The 21,925-nt window shown below is 38.5% G+C and overlaps 1 protein-coding gene across 8 annotated transcripts in view; it reads left to right on the top strand.

The window, feature by feature from the left end:
- The window catches only part of OPA1 (OPA1, mitochondrial dynamin like GTPase), a 49,844-nt gene extending 30,265 nt beyond the window's left edge, over positions 1–19,579 (top strand). For 3 of the 8 annotated variants that reach the window (NM_001396172.1, NM_001396175.1, NM_001396173.1), the window contains 4 exons: positions 1,039–1,132; positions 1,579–1,689; positions 17,065–17,141; positions 17,638–19,571. In NM_001396172.1, coding sequence (NP_001383101.1) covers positions 1,039–1,132; positions 1,579–1,689; positions 17,065–17,129 — 270 coding nt within the window. In that variant the 3' untranslated portion in view covers positions 17,130–17,141; positions 17,638–19,571. Of the gene's footprint in view, positions 1–1,038; positions 1,133–1,578; positions 1,690–17,064; positions 17,142–17,634 lie in introns of all 8 variants that reach the window. The other 5 variants (XM_046898418.1, XM_015291397.4, NM_001396174.1 and 2 more) reach the window with 3 other exon arrangements.
- The last annotated feature ends 2,346 nt before the right edge of the window (positions 19,580–21,925 follow it).

The following is a 21,925-nucleotide window of genomic DNA, read 5'->3' as shown; positions in this document are numbered from 1 at the left end:
TTAACATAGCTGGTGATCTTGGATGTTTTCTTTAAATCCTATGATTTTAATTCCATCTAAATGGTAATTATACAAAACGACCACTAGGAGTCAGCTACAATCTAAGCATTCACTACTTGTCAACGTGCATTGAAAATACACTGCTAAAAGGAGTACTGCACAGGATTTATCAATGCCTTTTTGGTATCCATTTCTCTCGCTTTTACACTGATATTTGTTTTCCTCACTGATACTAAACATCCAGGTAAAACGTTAACTAAAGGTGTTTCTGTGGATTAAGTATAGTAAATAGGTGCTTAGAGTTGATGCTTGGAGCTGCATGTCATCAACAGGGGAAAAGAATCCAACAACAACTATGGGTCTCACGGTGACCTAGCTGTAAAGAATGTTCTGTTAAAGGACTTTCTGGTTTTGTGCAACAAATGACTGCATGCACAAAGTCTTACAAAGAAAAGAATATACATTTTTCTTAGCGCTGTATTTTAAGTTAAAGAGAAATTACACAAAGGGTAGGGCTTCTGACTTTGTGTGATTTTTATCTTTTAAATGAGAAACAGTACTCCCCGTGCAACCAGAAATCTGGTGTAGAAATATCTTTTCCTGTAAGAGATGAGATTGAAATCATAGGATAGAGAGCTGCCACTCTGTGATGTCTAGATGTCTAGCCTCCTTTTACTTCGCTATTTTTGTCTTATAAGGTGTCCTGGTGTGATGTTAGCTCTCCTTTCTGTCATCTTTGCAGGTGTAAGAACTGTCTTTTCTGTTGTTAATGAATACAGACCTTGGACCAACACTGTCTTCAGAGGCATTTGCCAGGCAGGGAGTCCCTGAGTGGAGCTGAGCTGTTGTCTTGCAATGTGTTTGTTATGAACAAATAGGGTTGACATGTTTTTTGAGAAGTATGTTCAGTAAACGTTTGTTACTTACAGCAGCAGTTCTGTGGGGGTTTTGTGCAAGATATGATGCATGTATGTACCTGCACAGTTGTTAAAAGTGCCTTTCACTGGAGGTCTGACACTGCAACTTCCCTCATTTCAGCTTGAATGTAATGATATTGTCCTCTTCTGGCGGATACAGCGAATGCTGGCAATCACAGCAAATACACTGAGGCAGCAGCTTACTAATACAGAAGGTAAAGCTCGCAGTGAGTTATTTGAAATTAAAAAATGTTTCACAAAGTTTTTTTTAGCATTCCTCTAGCTGCTTGATCCTTTCATGCTTAGCATGTCTGGATAATCTTTGTGTCCTGGTTGGGTAATTAAAGGATATACAGTAAATAAAAATTGATATTTAATTTACTTAATTAAAATGATTAATGATTTAACAGCTTTAAATTAGAATGATTTAATGTAATGGGAATGGCAAATAATTGAGACACCTTCCAGTTTAAAATATTTTCAGCTTATGTGATGCCACTGGTAGTTTTCTTCTTCCAAGCAGGAGTTTCATTAAGTAGTATTCCTTCTGAGTTCCTTGCTGTATTCCTTGATTTAAAAATGCTTGGTTTCAAAAAGAAATCAATTGTAATACGTAATTACAGTTGCAAAAGCATTATCACTGCCTTTTTTTTTTTTATAGTAAGACGCTTGGAGAAGAATGTAAAGGAAGTGCTTGAAGATTTTGCTGAGGACAATGAAAAGAAGGTTAAGCTCCTAACTGGCAAAAGGGTCCAGCTTGCAGAGGATCTCAGTAAGTAGTCTTCTGGAACTAGATTGGAGTGAAACAAATTCTAACCTACCTCTCTCTTTAAGCCAGGTAAGGCTAGAGACACCTGACATTATGTGGCCATTCATGTGCTTGCATTTGATAAGTATCACAAATGGGATTTTTAAATACAATCAGACTTCACTGACCAAAGGTGGACATGGTTGGTAAATGTGATAGAAGAAAATTTACACTAGATTTAAGTTCACTGTTACCATGAATATATTGCATCATTGCAGTGAAAAATGTAGTTACAACAATGTTGTAAAGAGTAGTTCCTGATTTACCATACAATATGGTTAATATACACCTCCACAGAACTGTCTCTGGGTGATACCATTCTTGGCTGTATAAGGAGGTTTTGATTACACCTATTTTTGCTTGTTGGGTGCCTTTCTACAGATTCTGTGTTAGAAATGCCCTTGACTTACTGGTCAGCTGGTTTTAGTCCTTACATGCGGAGCAATACCTGTCAGCCTACTAAGCTGAAACAGCTGTTACACTGAGGCATAACAAGGAAGAAAAGCTAGCAGTTTTAAACTTCTGGAGGGACTACAGTAGTACAGAGATTTGAGTCACTCAGGAAGTGTTAAGGGAGTACTGGTGTTAATATATACGGGTTATAAACAGTGAAAGATTTTAAGGGAACAGTCCGTACATGGGTGATGCTCCACCAGACAAATGTCTTGTTGCTTTGATGCTGGCTGTTGCTTTTTATTTTCCTGAGCAAGGATCTGTGTAGATCAAAACTTGCTAATTTTAATTTAACTTTAAATATGCTATGTTTCAAAACAGTGTAAAAAGAACGCTAAAATAATACGTAGTATTTAACTTGGCTTTATTTGACACTGAAGTTGGCTTAAATTTTTTTGCATTGTCAGTTTTGCTTCTTACCAGCATCAGGAATAACCTTCTGTTTCAAAGCAGTAACAACTGGAGCTTTTGTTTTATAAACTCAGGCTAGACCTCCAGTAATGCCTTGTCTGTGTGATTAGGTATCCATGTATGTATGCATCAGTTTTGGAGTATGCATTTTTAAAATTATTATATAGCTAAAACACCATCATCACATTGTATTTCTTTTAGATTCAGGAGGTCACAGATCCTGGGTACATCTTTCTAATGAAATAATCATTATTCAGTGCAAAACGATGTATGATGACATGTTCTGTTTTATTGCACCTACGAGAAGATTTTAAAACTGCCACTTCTTAGCTCTGTAGTCAGATCAGCACTGTTCTCTCTACTTTCTGCAAGCTTTTATTGCTAAGTGGTTATAATTTTTATAGGCTAATGACAGGGAAGAGGGATTTCTTTGCTGTTCCCATGGTGACTAGAGTGCTTGTCTGTGTTGCAATTTTTTTTCATACTCCTGAGACAAACTTTGAGAGCATAATGCGTTGAACTCTCAGGTGGCTTTACGAGTAATTTCCTTCTTAGAGCATTCAGTGGTGATCAGAACTGTGGTTAAGGAAAGAAAATCCTCACTCCCGCAACACACATTTGTAAAGTTCTTGTACTTTAATTAGGAATGGAATGGAAATGATCTCCTGTGTCATGAAGTTCGCTCTCCCTCTGTTGCAGGCAGCTGTGTTTATACAATCCAGCTCACTCATTTATCTTGAGCTCCATCTTTAAATCAGTTAACTTTTGGGGGCACTCTATTCTCACTGAAAATCTGTTCCACTATGTCATTTTTCCAATGCTTACAAACTTGTCTTTTAATTTCCAGGGTCATTTTGTTAATATGAGGCTAAGACCAGCTTCCTGATTGGGAACTATAATTACAAAAATTTCTTTAAAGACCTGAGGTTAAGATGCTTCCTTCTGATATGGCAACCTTATCATACTTCCATCTGTCAGTCCTTTAACGTTGAACACGATGTGTTTCACTGTTTGTTCAAGATACTGGTTGACAGCAAACTGTTTCTAGCGTGGTGACTCAATCACATAATGAGAACTCACACAAATCTCAGAACTTATTTGAGCAAGTTTTGTCTGTGTCCTACAGCCTGGACTGGTATTTCAGCCTTGTATTCTTAAGGATTAATAGGATTTTGAAAGAGTCTTGTAATGGGTGGATCCCAGAGTAATATCCCTGGCAGTGAGCAGGTATGGGTACTTAAGGAAAAGAATAAGAACAGGTTAAACATACAGCAGTACTTGTTAGATGCTGAAAGAGCAGACCAGGCAATCTGTGGTTCCAAGATTTCCTAATCCTGAGGTAATATCTTTGTGATTAATAGCCCTTCATGGATTTCTTTTTCCTCCTGTGAATTTCTCTAATTGCTTTTTGAACTCTTATAAACTTTGGCATCTGCAACATCCTGTGGCAATTAGTTCCAGAGTTTAACTACACATTGTGTGAAAAAGTACTTCCTTTTGTTTGTTTCTGAGCCACCTGCCAGTTTCATTTGGTTCTCCCTAGTTCTTGCACTGTGAAAAACATTCAGTAATCTTTCTCTATTCAGTTTCTGTGCTACTTATGACTTCATACATGCTTATGCTACCAGCACTTGCTCTTCTTTTTCCTGAATTGAAAAATCCTCATTTGTGTAGTTGCTCATTGCAGGGACATTGTTTCATCATTTCAATCAGCCTTGCCACTTTTTCCCCTTTTTAGTTCCACTAAACACTTTTTGAATCGAAAGAGCAGAATTGCACACAGTACTTGGGCTGTACCTGCATTCTGGACTTATGCAGTTGTATTACAATTCTTTCTGGTTTTTAATCTGGTCTCTTACTAATAATTCCTCATAGTTCACTTCCTTTCTTGACTTCTGAGCCATGAGATGATGATTTTGTTGGCTACCTGCTGCAACTCCGTGTTCTTCTGTGAGAAATAACAGCCAGCTCAGCATCAGTCAGCCTAGTCACTTTCCTTGCTTTGTTTTAAAAACACATCTGAGGTTTTGTTTTTGTTTTTCTGAGGATGTGGAAACAGGGAAACTTCTGCCTCTTAGACATCTCGTTGGGTGCTTCAGGTGTGTTGAGCCATTGTAGGAGCCTGGTTTAATGTTGCTGTCCACAACCTCCCTCACAACTCTGGTGCAACATTAATACTGAAGTTCTCCACTTAAGTTGTCTGACAGCTGAAAATCATAGGCAGGTCTTAAACCACATATTGGATGGCCTTATCAGCAACAAGACTTACATTTGCTTTCCAGTTGGCTGGTGCTTCTTGCTTGTGCACACTGCCAAAGGACAAAGCATTTTGATTTGAAACTTATGTTATACACAACCTGGTGTTTTCCTGTTCTTAGCTAAATCGGTATCTTAAACACATCGTGTGCTGGGTGGTTCAGTAAGAAACAAAATAGGGCAGAGGGAGCTAAAAGTATTATGGCAAACACGAATATTTTGAAGGAAAATTTCCACTTGTAAAAATACCTCCTGTCAGGACTGCCCTTCTTGTATTGCAGGCTTTCAGGCACTGCTGCTGACTGGATACAACATCCAGTATGTAATGGTGACAAATTAATGTATTTTGGCTGTGTTGTACACAAATGTGTAGAGCTGTACACAAAGCTTTTTCAGTACTTCTACTTCCCTAATTCTGCTTGATTTATGCATTTTAAATATCAGTTACCCTTTGTTAACAGTATTTTAAAAGGTGAGTCCGTCTTTACTGAGTATGTAATGCATTGAGAAGGTGGGTATATCTTGAATGTATCAGTAATATTTTATATTTGCTAGATTATATGTTATGTGGTTTTGTGATATTCTAACTGTTTAACTTTTCCAATGTGATTGACATTAAATACTCAAGCAGACATTAAATACTCAAGCAGACTGCCTCTGAAGTTACTGAAAGGTTTTATATTTTAAATACTAAGAGCTACCCAGCTGTTCTCAGAATTCCACTCTGCTGGACTCACTTCTCTATTGAAGACCAAAGGAAACTTCATTAGCGTGAGGGTTGTACAGCAGTTAAGTTGCTTTACAACTTTCCAACGCAAGATGGCAATGAGTGGTCTTCATAGGAGTGAGGAAGCTGAGCATGGCAGCAGGGCTGGTGCCAAGCCTCCCATCTCTGGTTACCATTTCTCTCTTCTTCATGCGTGAATGTGGCACACACAGTAGGCGTTTGTTTACACAACGGGCATTTGTTTCTTGGATGTTAGCCTTGTTCATCTGAGGGTAAGATGCATTTGCCCAGCCTTTTTCCTTCTTGTTTTCTACTCTCTGATGTTTTATTGGCCTATTTATATAGTTCACAAAATATTTATAAACACTGTAAGAGGTGGACATTTTTCTCAGATAATCCTTATTAGCAAATGCATGGCAAATTTTATTTAGTAATGAAACCTGCTGACTGTTACAATCTGAGTGCTTCAACCATTTGGGAAAGTGAATGGGATCTTCCAGTGTTGTATCCTAAACAAAATCAACAAATATGTCTTGCAGTGGCATTTAAAAAATGCTAGGTGGTGCACGTGTATATTGAATACCTACAGTGAATCCGAATATCAGGCTATCAGCAGGAGCTTTGCTGTTTACTTCACTAAAGACAAAATATTTTTACCAAGCCTAAGAAAATATGCATGCTCTATCTTGCCTTATTTCCTCTTCTTTATTCCTCTCAGACAGCTAAGGTATGAGTGTTATAAAGGCATTATTCATGTAAAAATGTGGTTTTTGCACAGGATAATCTCGCGGAAGGCTAGTACATGCAAAGCATCATTCCTAGATCATCCAATATCCTATTTCCTCCCAAGCTTAAAAAAAAAATCCCTGAATTATGTATAAAACACGTGCATTTGTGTGGGGAAAGTCATTGCAGAAAGCCTGGGGAAATTTGATCCTGAATTTACTAGGTTTGAATGTGAAGGGGTCAGCCTGCAAGTTCATTTGTCAGTAACACTGACACCTGTACAGGTGTCCTGGGCTAGCTGAGACTTCGTTCTGCACAAAAGCCTTTTGAAACCTGTAGGTAGTGAGCCCTCACATGAAGAAAAGGCAGTTTGTAGCTTGGGGCCATTTGTTTGAATTCTGTCGTACATTTTTAACTTGTAAAATATAGTAATTTGTGGAACTTAATTATTTTCAAGACTAAAGCATATAAAAAAATCTAAATAGATCAGTGTTACAGTAAAATGTCTGAGTTATATATCTAAAGCTATTGTTTCAATATCACCACATAAAGTTCTCAAGATACTTCTGTTGAATCCATTATAGCTGAATGTAAACCTTGCAGCTATACTGTGCTGCATTCTATTTTGCAAACTGTTTTTGAGCTCAAACGATTTAATATCGTATATATATGTAATCAACTTTGATGCAGTTAGAAAGCTGGCACTATGTCTGGTAGCTCCATATGAAAGCTGGTAACTCAGAAGCTGGGATTTCTGCACTGTGTTTGGCTGAGTGGGCTCTGTGCCTGTTGCGTGGATTTTAATAAGTTTGCTCATACAAGTCGTCTTTTCTCGTTATGCATTCATGCAAAGTTGAGGATAAGGTCTGTGAGTGGCACTTTGCAGATAATGCCTTGCTCTGCGATTATGTGGCTTTTTTCCTTTCATTGCTGTTAGCTGCAGAATAAAATGCTGTGTGAAACTAATACTATATTGTGGTCATTACTGTAGTCTAATTAAATTTCAGTCTCTTGAGATGACTGTCAACAGTATTTTGATTTTTTTACCTCTGTCCTACTTGACAGTGTTGATTACATATGCCCTTGACTTGGCTTTGTCTTAGCTTTCTAATGCCTTTACTTCTGTTTTCTTTGCTGTTATGAGCTTTACATTTTTGTTAAAAGGTTTTGTGAGGGAAAAGCTCAGCTGTAGGAGGAAGGTTCTGCTCTCAGATGGGCAGATCTCAGATAATTTCCCCTGGAAACCAAAGGGCAAAAGGCCAAAAAGCTGTTAGTAGTCCTTACATCAGTGTTTAAGGTGCATGTTCAGAAGCAACATAGTTTTCTGTGTTTACAAGAGAGAAAAAAGGTGTAATTTTGAAAATGCTGACTGTCATGCTCAGATGTCATTCATACTGCACAGGGGATTCCCAAAGAATGATGTGGGGGGAAAAAAAGACAGTAGGAAGTCCATATGGAGAAGTTGTTCTTAAGAATTTGCAGAATCATAGTAATTTTGTGCCCTCTTTCCTTCCGTGGTGCCTAACTATCGCTTAGGAAGCTACTTAAGGAAAATGTGGTCATTTCATAGTTGTGAGGTGTTTCATGTAACTGGCAGCAGTCTTGTTCAGCTCCATTCAGCTGGCTGTGGAGTGTGCTTGTGAGAAGCACGTAGTTCTGGGCTGACCCTGAGCTCACAGGAGTTTGCACAGGAGGTGCTGTGGCCTTTTATCCAGACAGAAACAGAGGGGCCATTTCTCCCTGGGAGTCATCAAATGCAGCTTCAGCGTGTGCAAAGTAGCTGCTATGTTCAGTCCCCTGCCTGCAGCTCCTACCAGGATGCTTCACGGCCTGCATCTTATCAGGGGCAGACTGTCACTTAGAAAACGTTCATTTCTGCCTAAATCTCAATCAATCAACTAGAGTGCTCATGTGGGCCATGTGTGTCAAATGAGTTCAAGCTTGTTCTGATGTCCGCAGCATGCAGGTGGCAGCAGGACTGCTGTGCTTCGTTTGAGTCCTGTATAGGACCTGGGGCTCTGTGGTACGTAGTCAGGGGCCATGTGCTTGGAATTTGGTCAGTGTGGCCATCCATGTCTTCCATTTCCCCTGCCTTTGAGTATAGCTAGTTCTTAGTTTAGTTCTTTTTTTTTTTCCCTTGAGTTCTGGGGCAGCTGCATGAGACTGAAGAATTAAAACCAGAAGAATGTGTAGGACGGTCTCTGTCAAAATGCAGATAAGGTAGTTCCTGCTTTGTATCACAGCAGAAACTGCTTTAAAAAGCTGCATCTTCTCAGAGAGGGAAATAATCCTCCAGGGAGAACATCCATCACTTGTAAACCTCCTGTGATGGAGTGATGGTTTACTTTACTTAAGAATCCCAGATGACCAAGGTCTGTCTGCTGTGATTTCTTAAAGTTATTGATGAAGAGTTAGGCTCTGGTGTCCAGGTTCTAAAACAGATCCTTACAAAGTTCAGCACATTTGTCACTGACTAAGCGAAGCCTATCACTTAAAGCTGACATTGAAAAATAATGATAAACTGCTACATGAGTAATGACGTATTTAATGCCTGCTGATCTAGACCTGTGCCTCAACCCATGCCTCTTATACTTGAGGGTCATTCTGTTGTATGCTAAATTTAATTTTTTTTCCTAAAATGCCCTTAGTGATGCAAGGATCAAGACACGTAATTGGTTGATGCTTTCTTTTCAATACTGGCTGTTTGAGAGTAGCTATAAATCAAGCTGTAAATACTTACTGTGGGGAGACTGCTATTTGTGTAAATGCAGGATTTTAATCTAAGCACTGTAGGTGTGTGTTTGGTGTGAGTGTGTAACTGTGGAGTGTAACATTCACATCTCCAAAAGCTGGAGGAATCAATGTAATGATTTTTCATGCTGTTGTACTTTGCTTCTAATGCGTAAGTCTAATCAAAAGCTTTTAAAAAAAGGAAATATTTTCTGATAGTAATTATGGCAAAATAATAAGATAATAACTGAACCACCTGCTTTTCCCTTAAAGCTCACTTAAAGTTTCTGACTATCAAAACCGAAATTGGATCTTACTAGGATCTAAAAATCATCACATTTTCCAACACTTATTTATTAGAATTTCACATAAACATTCCTGGTAGCATACTTGATCTTTATCTAGCTAACTGCTGGTTCATTTTATTTTGGGTGGAGAACCAACATATATCAGCTGTTTATACTGTTAAAGTTTTACAGCTAAACTCAATGGTAACCTTTACGTAAGTAACTTATAAAACCAAGTAATACAGCTGTATGTGTCTTTCTGCATCAACTGGAAAAAAGCAAACACCACTGGATGAATCATTGGGTAATATTTCTGATCTGACTCCATTTTCTACTTTTTGCCATTTCCACCCCAAATAATGAGTATCATTGTGTTTGGAGTCATTCAAAGTCAACAGTGTTGATTTTGAGATGAGAACTTTGTAACAGTCTGATTCAAGATGTGAGTCTGTTTTATGAGGCTTCTTTGTCGTACTGCTATTAAGATCCTTCTATCTGTCTACTAAGCAGCAAAACTAAATTCTGTTGAAAGATTGAGTTATTAGTATGGTTTTAATTAAAAATCCAATGTAGAGACAGGAGACTGGAAGGAACCCAAGTCTTACCTTGCTGTTGCAGACATCATACCTCTCATAAACTCGATTATTACCTTTATTAAGCTTCATTTGTACATTAAGCTCATGTTAATGACAATATAGGAATGTATACTAGTCTGTGACCTTACATCATGCTTTGAAAGTATTTAGTTTATGTTCTGTAGACAAGTGGGACTTATATGTAATAACTTACAGAAACATATAAAGTCAGAAATCTGCGTAGTTGTCACTTCTGCTTCGGCCACGTACCTCAGTTTCATGTGCTCCTGCCCTGCCAGGCACAGGGGGACTTCGTGCTCACCAGTCTGAAGAGCCCTGGGGACTCCTCCAAGGAACACAGTGAGCTTCTGTTCTGTTTGGCTGAGACAGGGGAAATGTGTTGCTGCAGCCGTTTCATTAAGCTGCAGAGGTCTCACTTGTGAATGGGGCAGCTATCGGTCAGGACACTGATCAGTAACCTACAATTTCATCAGCACAACGCACAATTTCTGTTTCTGGTGCTTAAAAGCATTATTAGTAATGCTACAGTAATGTGGCAGTGCTCAGTACCTTGTAAAAATAGCTGAAGTGTCTTTGGATTAAGTTCTCTTTTACTGCCATCTGGTTTCCTTTAGTCTGGACATAGTGATGCTCTTTTCTACATGTAGCTGATAGCTTTGTTCAGGTACAGTAAGCAGAATGTGGTATTAATGCTTGCAACAGGAGCAACTTCAGCGATGACAACTCTGATATTTATTTTTACTTTTTTCCCTGTCTAAAATGACCCAAGGCTAAGATTTTATTAGAGCAGACTAAATACACCATCTAGCCGATCTTTTCCTGCTCTAGCAGCTGCAAGAGGGAAAAGAACAATTCTCCCTCACAATATCTTTGTAGAAGGCAGCTTCCCTTATGTTTTCTCCTGTTAATGCTACACTAAAAGAGACTTTCAGCCAGATCTGTTACAGATAAAGTTGTATATGTGCAGCTGATGTTCTGACTGACTCCTGGAGGTCTTAATAGTGGTACTGAGAAAGTACGTCTAGTGAATTCTCTTGTTCTAGCTTTTAAAATGAGCATCTCCGAAAGAACACTGAAACGATCGGCTTAATTTATTTTATAATGAAAGCATCTCACCTGATGCACTTTCAGTAGTTAGAATGTATTTCTGTCCTCCTCCTTGACCCTCTTGAACTGATAACTGGTGCACACTGATTGTAGATGGTGCGCAGATTAAAACGCCTGTAGTCTCAGGATGGCAATGGGATTTAAGGCAAGCAGGAAAGTTGTCAGCATCTCTGAATAGAAAGGTAGAGAGATTCCTGAGGGGGTGGTTTATAAAAACATATTTAGAAAGTTTTTGCATCTGAATTATCCCATCCCACTGGGAGTACTTTAAAATCAGAGTTTATGGAAATAATTCAATTAAGCTGTCTGTAAATTCAGTCACGGATTGCAGCGGGTATAGGAAACATTGTCATCATGAAGGAAAGCATTGGTTCACACCTTCATTCTAACCATTTGTAACTGAAGGCTATGTTAGCTGTTTTCTGCAAGTTTGCATTGTAAAAGTTGTATATGTTTATTGATTTCTGCATCTACGTGAACCATTATAAAATCCATTTAAACTTCTCAAAGCCTTGCAGTGCTTTATCACACTAATGAGCTACTTGTTTAAGAATCACGTGCGTGATTCATCCTCCTGCTCAGCCTTTTCATAAAAAAAGTAGATGCTGAAACTCCTGACAAACCAATATTTATAACAGTTTGACAGCAGGGTGAGGAACAGTGTTTGTCTTTATAACAGCTTAAAGAAAAGGCCTTTCCAGCACCCAGCCATGCAGTTACAATCTTGACCTCTTTCTTATGCTGGGAACATACATACAGCAGACAAGCAGCACCTCCCGTGTGTTTTCTTGACCCTTTGACTGTCCATTCACTTCCCATCTGTTTTGCAGCCTTAAAGGAACAGAGGGAGCCTTCTACTTATAAATCTGTCTTTGCAGCTGATAAATGATGTTCTCTCTCTTTAAGGGCAGCCTGGGTGGTTTTGCCTTCTTTTTTTTTTTTCCCCCCTCTTAAAATTTTAGCTGTCCTCTTGTCCTCATCCAGAGGAAAACACGGTATGTGAACAAGAGGAAACTGGCAAAAAAATGTGATGGGTAGTTTCAAAGGATTTTCTAAACTTCAGCAGGACGTGACCCTGCAACCGTGGGTGAATTATAGGAGCTGTTAGGCTGCAGTTGTGAGACAAGAGAAAGCGTGGTGATGCAGGCCCTGTAACAGCGGGTGGAAGTCTGCTTTCTGGGGCATTTTTAGAGTGGCTTTTAGTGCGTTGCCTCTCACTGTTTCAACAAGAAGCATAGCTTTTGCGTGGCCTTTGGAATATTCAGGAATGCAGTGCAAAAGGCTGAACTTTGAGGAGTTTGTTTTTTCAGTTCTCCTCCTGGCTGTGCACTGGGGGCTGAGTACACGTGTGGGATCTGTGACTTAGGTAGCCCTGAGCTGGAATTCAGCTTTCAATAGGAAAGTGTGGATCCACGTTTCCAACTTTTATAGTGTGCTTCTGGGCATTCTGGTGAGATCTGACTACAGCCCGGGCTTTCCTTTCTGTCGGAGGAAAGATGATGCATTCACAGCAGTAAATTCTAGATTTTTGCCTTTATGGTTAATTAACCGTAACACAGAAGTAGCATAGCAAACAGTGGTAATGTTTATAGGCAACAAAGGGATTAAGAAAGATTGCATTAACAAAAAAAAAAAAAACAAAACCTGAACTGTAACCAAAACCCAGAGCGTAATATCAAAGCCACATAAGCATTGGTTGGAGGTAGGAATCACTTTGCTGTAGAACAGGAGGATTTACAGCGAGGCATTAGCAAATGTTATCATGCTTTTTCATGCTATATGCTGCACTGAAATACAAAATGAAGATGGATCTCTGTCCAGAAAGAGTTTACTGTTTTTCATTATGCTGCAACTGAAAATTGATGCCATATGGGCAAACTTGTAAACAGGGGACAGGAAGCTTTTTGTTTTGCCTCATATGATAAAATAGTCGTGCAGCTTCCTCCAAGCAGCAGTGCAGGGAGACATGATTTTTCTTTAGAATTCTATGCTAAACCCATTTCTTATTTACATCAAAGCACATATGTTCTGAATGTTTGAAAATTCATTTTTAGAAGCTTAATCAAGACCAATCTTGGGGAGAGAGGTTGCATCTCTCATTAAACCAATTAATGCAGTTGGAAAATGTATTTTTTTTTTCTTGCTACTTAAAACCTTGTTGGAAGAATTCAGTAACGTGCTTTACTTTCATAATTTGTTTAATATTATTTTGAGATTACTTGGCCTTACCTCAGGAGTTTTGTTTGATAGATGCCTTATTTTAGCTGTTTCATGTTAGCAGTGATTCCCTGACCTCTGCACTGTTAATTGGTAGATAATCTTAGTTATAACAGGCTGCCATCAGTGACCATTGTAAGAATGAATATTTGAAGAGGTTTTCTTCTGCCCAGCTTACAATATTAAGAAAAGCAAGCTCTATCTGTGAGTGTGGGTTTTTTTGTGTTCACAGCATATCCAAATCCTAATTACAGACCAATTAGTCTGGGTTTGAGCCTTTTAGATCTAGTATCACAGGATTAATGAAAAGAAAATGAATGGGTAACAATATCATTTCATATGGAGATAAGGATAGACTGAGCATGAATGAGGATCTCATGACATCCAAGAAAAGAATTTCCTCATTCTGTCAATGAAGTTTTATAGGATATGGTGAGAGGATTATGGGAATATTCATGACCAGATCAAGAGGCGTAAGGAGTTGATGTATGAACCAGCTTATCTTTTAGGTAAACATAGGGTAAATGGGAAGTAGAATAGCCATTCATTGCTCCTAGGCCTGTGAATTTCATTGCTCTGAAGATGGAAACGCGTTCGGTTACAGTTGCTCTTTGTTGATACCATTTGATTTTTGGATTACTTTTTAACAGGTGGCAACTTCATCTCTGCTTTAAAATTGTCAAAGACACCATGCTCTTTCTAGCTGCTATGGGTAACAGTAAGCAAGAGCACATATTTAGAGCTGTGAAGCACCATATAGTGAGGCAGTAGTCCTTCCAGCCTACTGGAGTGTTGCATAAAGGTACTGGGGTAATTGAGCATGATACAGAAATCATTTGCTAGCAACTGAATGCTTTTAATCCAATGTTTACTTCTTCATGGAAAAGGTATCACAATACGTGGAAGGAGCAATACGTCACTTGGTCTGTCTTCTCATTTCCTTGTGCAGTGTTTGTGTCTGAAACCCAAGTGGTATTCTGGGTTTTGATGTGCTCACACTCCTGTAAATTAGAGCACGTTTTGTTTTCAGGAAGGCATAAACCAGTAATGTTTTGATCAAGTTGTCAGTGAAAACGATGCAAATTTGGGTACGCAGTTTCTCTGTTTCACAGAGAAGTGAACTGCATTCAAAAGCTTCTTTAAATAGAGGCACATAGCCTCACATAGTGCTGGTGAGCCTGTTGACCACTACCCAGAACTGCAGATTTCTACTCTTTAGAAAACTGCCAAGCACTTATATGTACCGGTTTATTAAGGTATGTACTGTCAATGCATAACTCTGCTATATCCCTATTTAAAAAGTAAACAGATTTAGCAAACTGTTTCTTGGTGCTGCTGCTAGGAGTACAATTCTAGCTGCTGCTGCTGCTAGGAGTACAAGGCAGAGCATGAGCAACTGCTGCTATTTAGCAGCCATTCTAACTGTTCTTTCTTAAGAATAGCTAGCATGTTTTTTCAAAGCATTAAATTACCTCGAGACCTCAGAATTATTACAGTTAAGCAAATCATTTTGATTCAGTCCAAGTATAAAAACTAATAAAGTACTTGTAACGTGGAGGCAGTTTTAGTGTGTCTGTTCCTTGAACAAACACAGCTGATTCAGTATATTTTGGTGGAACAAATATTTGGTATCCTGTTATTTTAATATGCCCTAATCAGAAAATTAAAATAGCTTTTGTTGGCACAAACCTTTTTTAAAGGTGATAAAATGAGAGATTTTTGCTGATGCTGTTAATTTTCAAGACTTCAATATTACATTAGCAAGTGGTTGAGTAGGGAAAAATATTTGCATTTAACACTGCTAGATCTCTTTGCTTTCACGAAGTCGATGGCTTGATCAATGTAAAAAGCATATTTGGGGGAAAATGTATCAGTTTACGTATATATAGTAACTATATACACATAATATCAAAGCTATTAAGAGCACTAATCTAATGAGATCTGATCTCCGGTTACCGCTGGGAACTGCTGCTCAGTTTTGGAGAGGGAGGTATGGGATTAATAACGTCTAAAAATGGGTTGACTCTGTCCAAAGTCAAAGGATGTTTTTTTAATCCTTATTTTATAAGCAATGGCAGAGCATCCATATTGTGAGCTGTGCTGTGTAGCTGGCTAATAAATGCCATAGTGCTGTTGGCTTTGTCGCAGAATAGGTTTACATACTGACGTGTAAAAAAAAAAGAACTTTTTTACTTTAAGAAGATAGCAGTTCTTCAAATGAACTTCATAGGGATGCTGTGATCATGGGATTATTATTTTTTTTTCCATTGTCGGCAGTCAAAGGTAATGTTTGCTGAACTGAATTGAGACTTCTTTTCTTCTGGTACAACTTCCAAAAATACAGCTTTCACCCTCATACTGTAATCTTCCTTTAATACCAAAGCCTGCAGGCACTCTGGCAGTAGAAAAGCAGTGCTGGGGAAGGGGACACTGAAGTGCTGAAAGTAGAAGGGATTTGCCCTTTGTCACCTAAACGCCGTACCGTAAAGATGGAAGTCCAAGGCCTCTTCATTCCCCTGCAGGCTATTTTCCACCTTTTATTTCAAATTCCAATTGAAACTCTCCACTTCTGCAAGATCAGGCCTATGGGATTTTGTTGAGTTTTGCCACTATTACTCCTCTAAAATGGGTTCAGCATTATCTGTGGGACTGTCAGTTGGTTACTAGATGAAACCTTCAGTTCCCTTGGGTACATTCCTGTCATGTTCCTGTTTGAGGCCCTATTTTTCCTGCCCCCTCCATAATGTTTGTGTATCCTATTTTTAAGGATGTCAACTCTGTTTCCTTTCTGTTTTGCTGTTACTTCAGCTCAGCAAAGCCCATTTACAAATATGGCTTTGATAAAGAGAAGAAAACATTAATAGAACATACAAAAGTTTTATAAAAGGAAGAAAGAAAGACTCAAAACTTTTATCTCAAAGAAACTTTCAGCTCTAGTCCAGTAGTATTTTTATCCTATGGGGGGGGAACATTTCTTACATGTTTCTTCTCTCTAACTTATTTTTGTGTATCATAATGCTTCCCACCCCTTCCCTCATGCTCCTGACCTGTGCTTTTTTCATGGCTATAATCACACGCAGAAGAAGCTTCAGTGAGGATGTGGTGAGAGAAGAGCAAGAGAGCTTGCAGGCTTTCAAATCCACGTGGGTTCTCAACCTTGCTTCATAAGCTGCTTAATAAATCTAATAGGTTATATGGTAACGAGTAGTGAATGGGATTGGAAGAAGAGTGGATGAGAATGCCTAAAACTCTATTTTTCCCAATCCCTGTTGCCTTTTTATTAGTGGTAACTGTTTGCAATTGTGTTCTAGTAATGCTTTTGTAAAGGAATAAGCTCCCAGCTTTTATTGTTTTATATAAAATGAGGCTCTGCCCGCATCCATCTACTTACTGCCCAAGTACAAGGAAATAAAGTGTAAGCCTTAAACATTCTTAGTACTGTGCATGCCCTTTTTTATATGGGTTTTGAATATTGCTGTTTGCTTCCCTGAAATTCTGCCTGATGGAAGGTCACTGGCTTTTAACTCTTAGAATGATTAGTGGCATTTGTGACACTTGCTTAGGGAATTGCCCCTATTCTCCATGGCACAGCAGGTGTAGGGCAGTTGTGCTGTGCATGACCTCATGGAAGCTTCAGGTTTTTGAAATACAAGCATGGGATTTCTTTTCTAATGTAAGATTGCTTTGAGAAACTTTAGAATTATTAATAAAGCACGATAATTGTGAGTTGTGCTTGCAGAACTTCTCCAAAGGGGACTATTTCTTTTCTTCTGATGTGGAAAAAATTGAAGTAGCAGATGTTTTAATGACAATCTCTTTAATTCTCCAGAAAAAGTTCGAGAAATCCAGGAAAAACTTGAAGCCTTCATAGAAGCCCTCCATCAAGAAAAATAGATTGTCAAGCAGGTAATCATGTGCAGATGATAAAAGAATTAATATCATTTCTTCACTGTTCAGTACAAAATAATTATTCATGTCTCTTGGATGTATTTGCATACAGACTTTGTGAAAATTCCTTTCTGTTTTGTTCCAGTGCCTGGCTGCTTCTGCTGCTTGCTTCTAACATGTAAAACTATACTTTCAGCTTTTATGCTACAAGCAGATATGAAACTTAGTAGGAATACAATTAATGGCCAGTTGTTCAGATTTGGTTACTCTTGGTTCATTATTTCTTTCTATGTTAAGAGACTATCTGTAACAAACTGGAATGCAAGTTAAGGAAGCAATTTTCTTGCCTGTAAAGCATTTTGAAATCTTCTTTATAGACCCTATATATTGTAACAAAAATTATATGAACTTAGATCACGTCTAAATTTCATTTTTCAGTATTAATTGTCGAAAACAAAGTCCTAAGGGCTCTGATAGATTTGCACGTTTTAAAATCTCCTCTTTGTTTCAGCAGCAACTTAACACAGGAATGCAGACTTGTCGAGGATACCGTGCCCAAAGAAGACTGAACAAAAATGCTTTCGTGTCCCATTCTGTGTCTTACCTTTTGGGGGAGCATTGTGAAATGTTGGAGGAAAAAAGCAAATGATGTCTCCTGGGATTGAGAAATTCAATCAAAACCGGCCTGTTTTTTTTAATTCTTGAAGCTACGTGTATGTGACAGAAGAACCTGATTTGTGTCTTGATGAGATAGCCTGGAAGCTTGCCAGAGTTCTGCATTTAAGAGTTCTTTTTTCCTGATAGGAAAAAAATGCTTTTGTTGTTGTCATCTGTCTTGTACAGTGGAGCTGGATCAGATTCATAAAGGGATTTTATCTGTTGTCAGTTTCTTGGCTGCAAGTGCTCCTAGAAGTTTGACATAAAGTTTTTGTATTTGTGTGTACATTAAAACACCCTTCGAAGTCATGCCACTTCTCAGTTATGCTCTGTTATTGAAACAGTCTCTGATCACTCTGGTACAGATTTTAAGCATGGTGTTGAGATATTGAGGGGAAATTGTGAATTTTGTTAAACTCAAAACTCTTGAGAGACGTCATTCAAGGAATTCCAGTGCTTTCAAGTGAAAGTGCAGACTGCCGTTCACTGACACCTTAAAAGGTTTGCCTCAGGAAATGATACCAACAGGGGCTTTTTTTTTTACCAGTTCTTTCTTAATACATGTTGTTCCTTGGAATCGTGGCCGATTACATTTCATTTCTGCCATTGCACAGACTGATTTCCTTTTTAAATCTTCCCTTTCCAATAGGCACAAAGTAAACTGATTGTGTAAAATGTAGAAAGGTAGCCCGTACAATTCCAACTTCTCCAACCTTTTGATGTAAAAAAAAGCAAAAATAGAATTACTTTCATGTTTCTAATAGCTACCGTAAGACCAAAATTACTTTGATACGAATGCTATGCACAAAGTTCATCCATAACCATGTGATATCTGTAATGCAATACAGTAAAAATAAAAACTAAGTATAGTATTTCTTCTCCTGCATTTTAGTTTTGTCATGGAAATGTCACTTCTGACAAATGTAAGTATAATATAGGCTCTGTATCATTAGGTGCCTGGTGATTAATCACCACTCTATTTTTCTGCCCACACTTCGCAACAGATGATCTGGATACACTTCTGAATACTTCTGTGGTATTCAGATAAAGAAGATATTAGGCTTTACACGATTTGTTTTGAAGTTGTCTCATTATGAAGGTTGAAAAATTGATGTAGGTTTATTTCCTTTTTGGAAAAGGCTATTGATTTCTGACCTCCTGGCAAGTAAAAGAAGGAGCCTGACTCTTTTATAACAGTTACTGTGCCTGTTTGCTCCCAGTGGAAACCAATAGAAATTTTGGTAAGATGTTCCCCAGATATTCAGATAATTAAGTACTTAGGCTATTGGATGAGAACTTAACATAGAGCTATTCATAAAAAGTTGAGAGGTTAAACATTGCGAGGTGATCCTACTGCTTGGGGATTGTTTTTGTTGTTGGTTAAAACTGCTTTTCTGAAAGTGGAAAAAAAGACTTCTATCATCATCGCTCTCTGACAATAGCCTTAGAGATGTATATTTGCACAGTTCTGAAAGAAGATTCCGTAGGCTGTACAGCAAGTGAAATAAGTCTGTACTTGTGTTAAATTCCTCTTTGTATAAAAAAAAAATACACCAAACTTTTGCATTTACGTTAAGAGATCACTCAGAAAATTCTGTGTAATGTAAATGTTGCAAAATATTACATCCAGTGGTCCAGTGTTCATCTCCCAGTGTGTTGTTCCTGTAGTTCTAGTTCCTACCTCTGTGCTGCTCATCTAAGACTTAGCATGATGTATTCCATGGAAACTAGGTATTTATTGCATAAAAATGTAACTGAAGGAAAAATAAAATGTGGATTTTGAACACGGTACTATTGTACTTAAGAGTCATTTGGGCTTTCTTTTTCTCATCTGTTAAACTGTGGAAAAGTATTCGGTTATGGTACAGAAACATCTGATTCAGAAGTGTTGTGTTAGCGCCGAGTTAGTGATAATTATATTGTGTCTTATTTCAGTGTATGAACTAATGATTACCTTACCATTGAGAAGTGTTGAAGGAAGGGGTCTGCAAGTCTGACCCAGGACTCCTCGAGTCAATTAAAACTCTCCATTCTTGGTAGGATTTGGTCCTGGTGAAGTTCACAGGATATCTTTGTCAGTGAGCATGTTGCCATATGCAGTCAGTCTGTGATGATCTCTGTCTATTTTCTCAGAATGACAGCAATTTTCTTTGAGATGTGTTTCTGTTTTTTTCTGAGATGCCATAGGGAACGTCGCAGTCATGCAGCTTTACGTGGAAGGGGTGCACATTGATGAAGATGACAGAAATCAGCAGGTAATTAATTTGCCTCCTGTATCTACCTTATGTTTTCACTTCCTTCGGGTGCAGTTTGTTCTTCCTTGAATGAAACTGAGAGAACTTCCTTGAATGAAAAGTCAGGTCTGGAGAGAAAGGAGGGATTTGACTAAAAGTCTGATTACAAACTACCCTGGTATCATGAACTAGTGTATGTCCAGTTATTGCTGTCCCATATACAGATGTGACTCTAGAAGCTTGATTTCCAAGCTAGAAGAGCTTTTATGAACACTTTGATCATCTGCACAACGGGAATACATTTATTTTTCTATAAACTTTCCTTAATAACCAGCATAAAGAAAAAGCTTTCATCTTGACATGGAGCTTTCAAGCAATCTTAAATCTTGAGTTATTCTGTCACTTTCCTTCATAGGATGCCCTTTTAGTGACTGACCATCTCCAAGGTACTTGTTTAGTTTCTTATTTCAGTGTAGGCATATTGGATCTTGTTCTATTTTATCATTTGTTCATAGCCTTATCTTCCCTTGCAGAAATCTTTGCAGGCCAAGTGCTTGTTTTTATTTAGTAAGAAAAGTGCACTATAAAGCTCTTGCGAGATGGGTTCTATGTAGTCACATAACTCTTACAGCCGTCCTTTGTTAGAAGTCTATGCTCTATATACCTCTTACCACAGAGGTGTTTTCTTATAGGACGAGGCTGTGGTTGAGAATTTTTTAGCATTTGATATGGGTACAGAAACAAAGGGAGGAGACTTAAACAAAAACTGAGGTTGTAACAATGACCCATGCTGTGGTGCTGGCGTGGAAAACACACTTCTGTGTACACAAACGTTACTGACTTCTGCCATCACCTCTGTGCTTTCACACATCAGAAAGTGAAAATACCCAAGCTGTCATCCTGTAAACAAATGCTACAAACCACAGGTGTGGTTTTAGTTAGGCTGCGGAAGTGACTGATGACACAGTACTGAAAGTGCTTCTGGAATGGCTCTTGAAACTATTCCTGAATCAACACAGGAAACTGTTCCAGGAACATGTTTGGAACTGACTCCAGGCAGACTAACTAGAGTTAGTGCTGGAAGTTAGCAGAGGAACACGTCCTATAGTGGATCTGGAAGTGATTCTGGCAAGAGAGCTGGGAGTTGGGTCTGGCAGATACTGTCACAGTGTTTCTGAACTGACTGGGGGGCTTCCAGGTGTGGCTCTGGAGCTGAATCCAGAACAAGTCTGCCATTGGCTGTGGGATTTATTCTGGAATTAAATCTATTGGTGCAGTTCTAGAGCCACTTTCTGCTGAAAATTTGCTTACTGTACACAGCTGCAAATGGTTTGTGTTTGTATTGCAGAATGCTGATACAAGGTCCTTCCTTGGTGCTGCTGGGAGTCTGCATGGTCTAGGACAGCTTCAGGAGCAGTGCATCCTAATCTGTCTGTCAGCGTCACTTTCTGAGACAAGGATGGATTTCATGTACTGTATGTGGTAGTGACAACCAACAAGATGAGCTTTGTTCCAGTTTTTCACCCAAAGGATTTCAATGAGAAGGTTAATCGGTTGGATTAAACCATTCCTGATTCACGTAAAGACGTGATGTACCAGTTAAAATGGTCTTTTATAAAAAGTTTTACAACAGAATAGCTAAAATACAGTAGGTAAAGTCAAATACAGTAGATAACACGAGGTTAGAAATCATTTCACTACAGAAATCATAGCCAGAAGTAATTTTCACTTTCAGGAAAGTGTCCTTGCTAGCCTCACAGAACAGGTGTTAAGGTAGCAGTGTGCTCTGTATATTTAAGGATGTCCAAAGCAGTGTTTTGCCTCATCTCCACAAGCCAATTGCCTATGACTTTTAATGCTCAGGGATGGAACATTCATTGCTGCCTTCCGTACAATGAGCCTGTTCTGGTT

This window comes from Gallus gallus, chromosome 9 (genome assembly GCF_016699485.2).
Source record: "Gallus gallus isolate bGalGal1 chromosome 9, bGalGal1.mat.broiler.GRCg7b, whole genome shotgun sequence".
NCBI lineage: Eukaryota > Metazoa > Chordata > Aves > Galliformes > Phasianidae > Gallus > Gallus gallus.
This window is presented reverse-complemented; position numbering and strand designations above follow the sequence as displayed.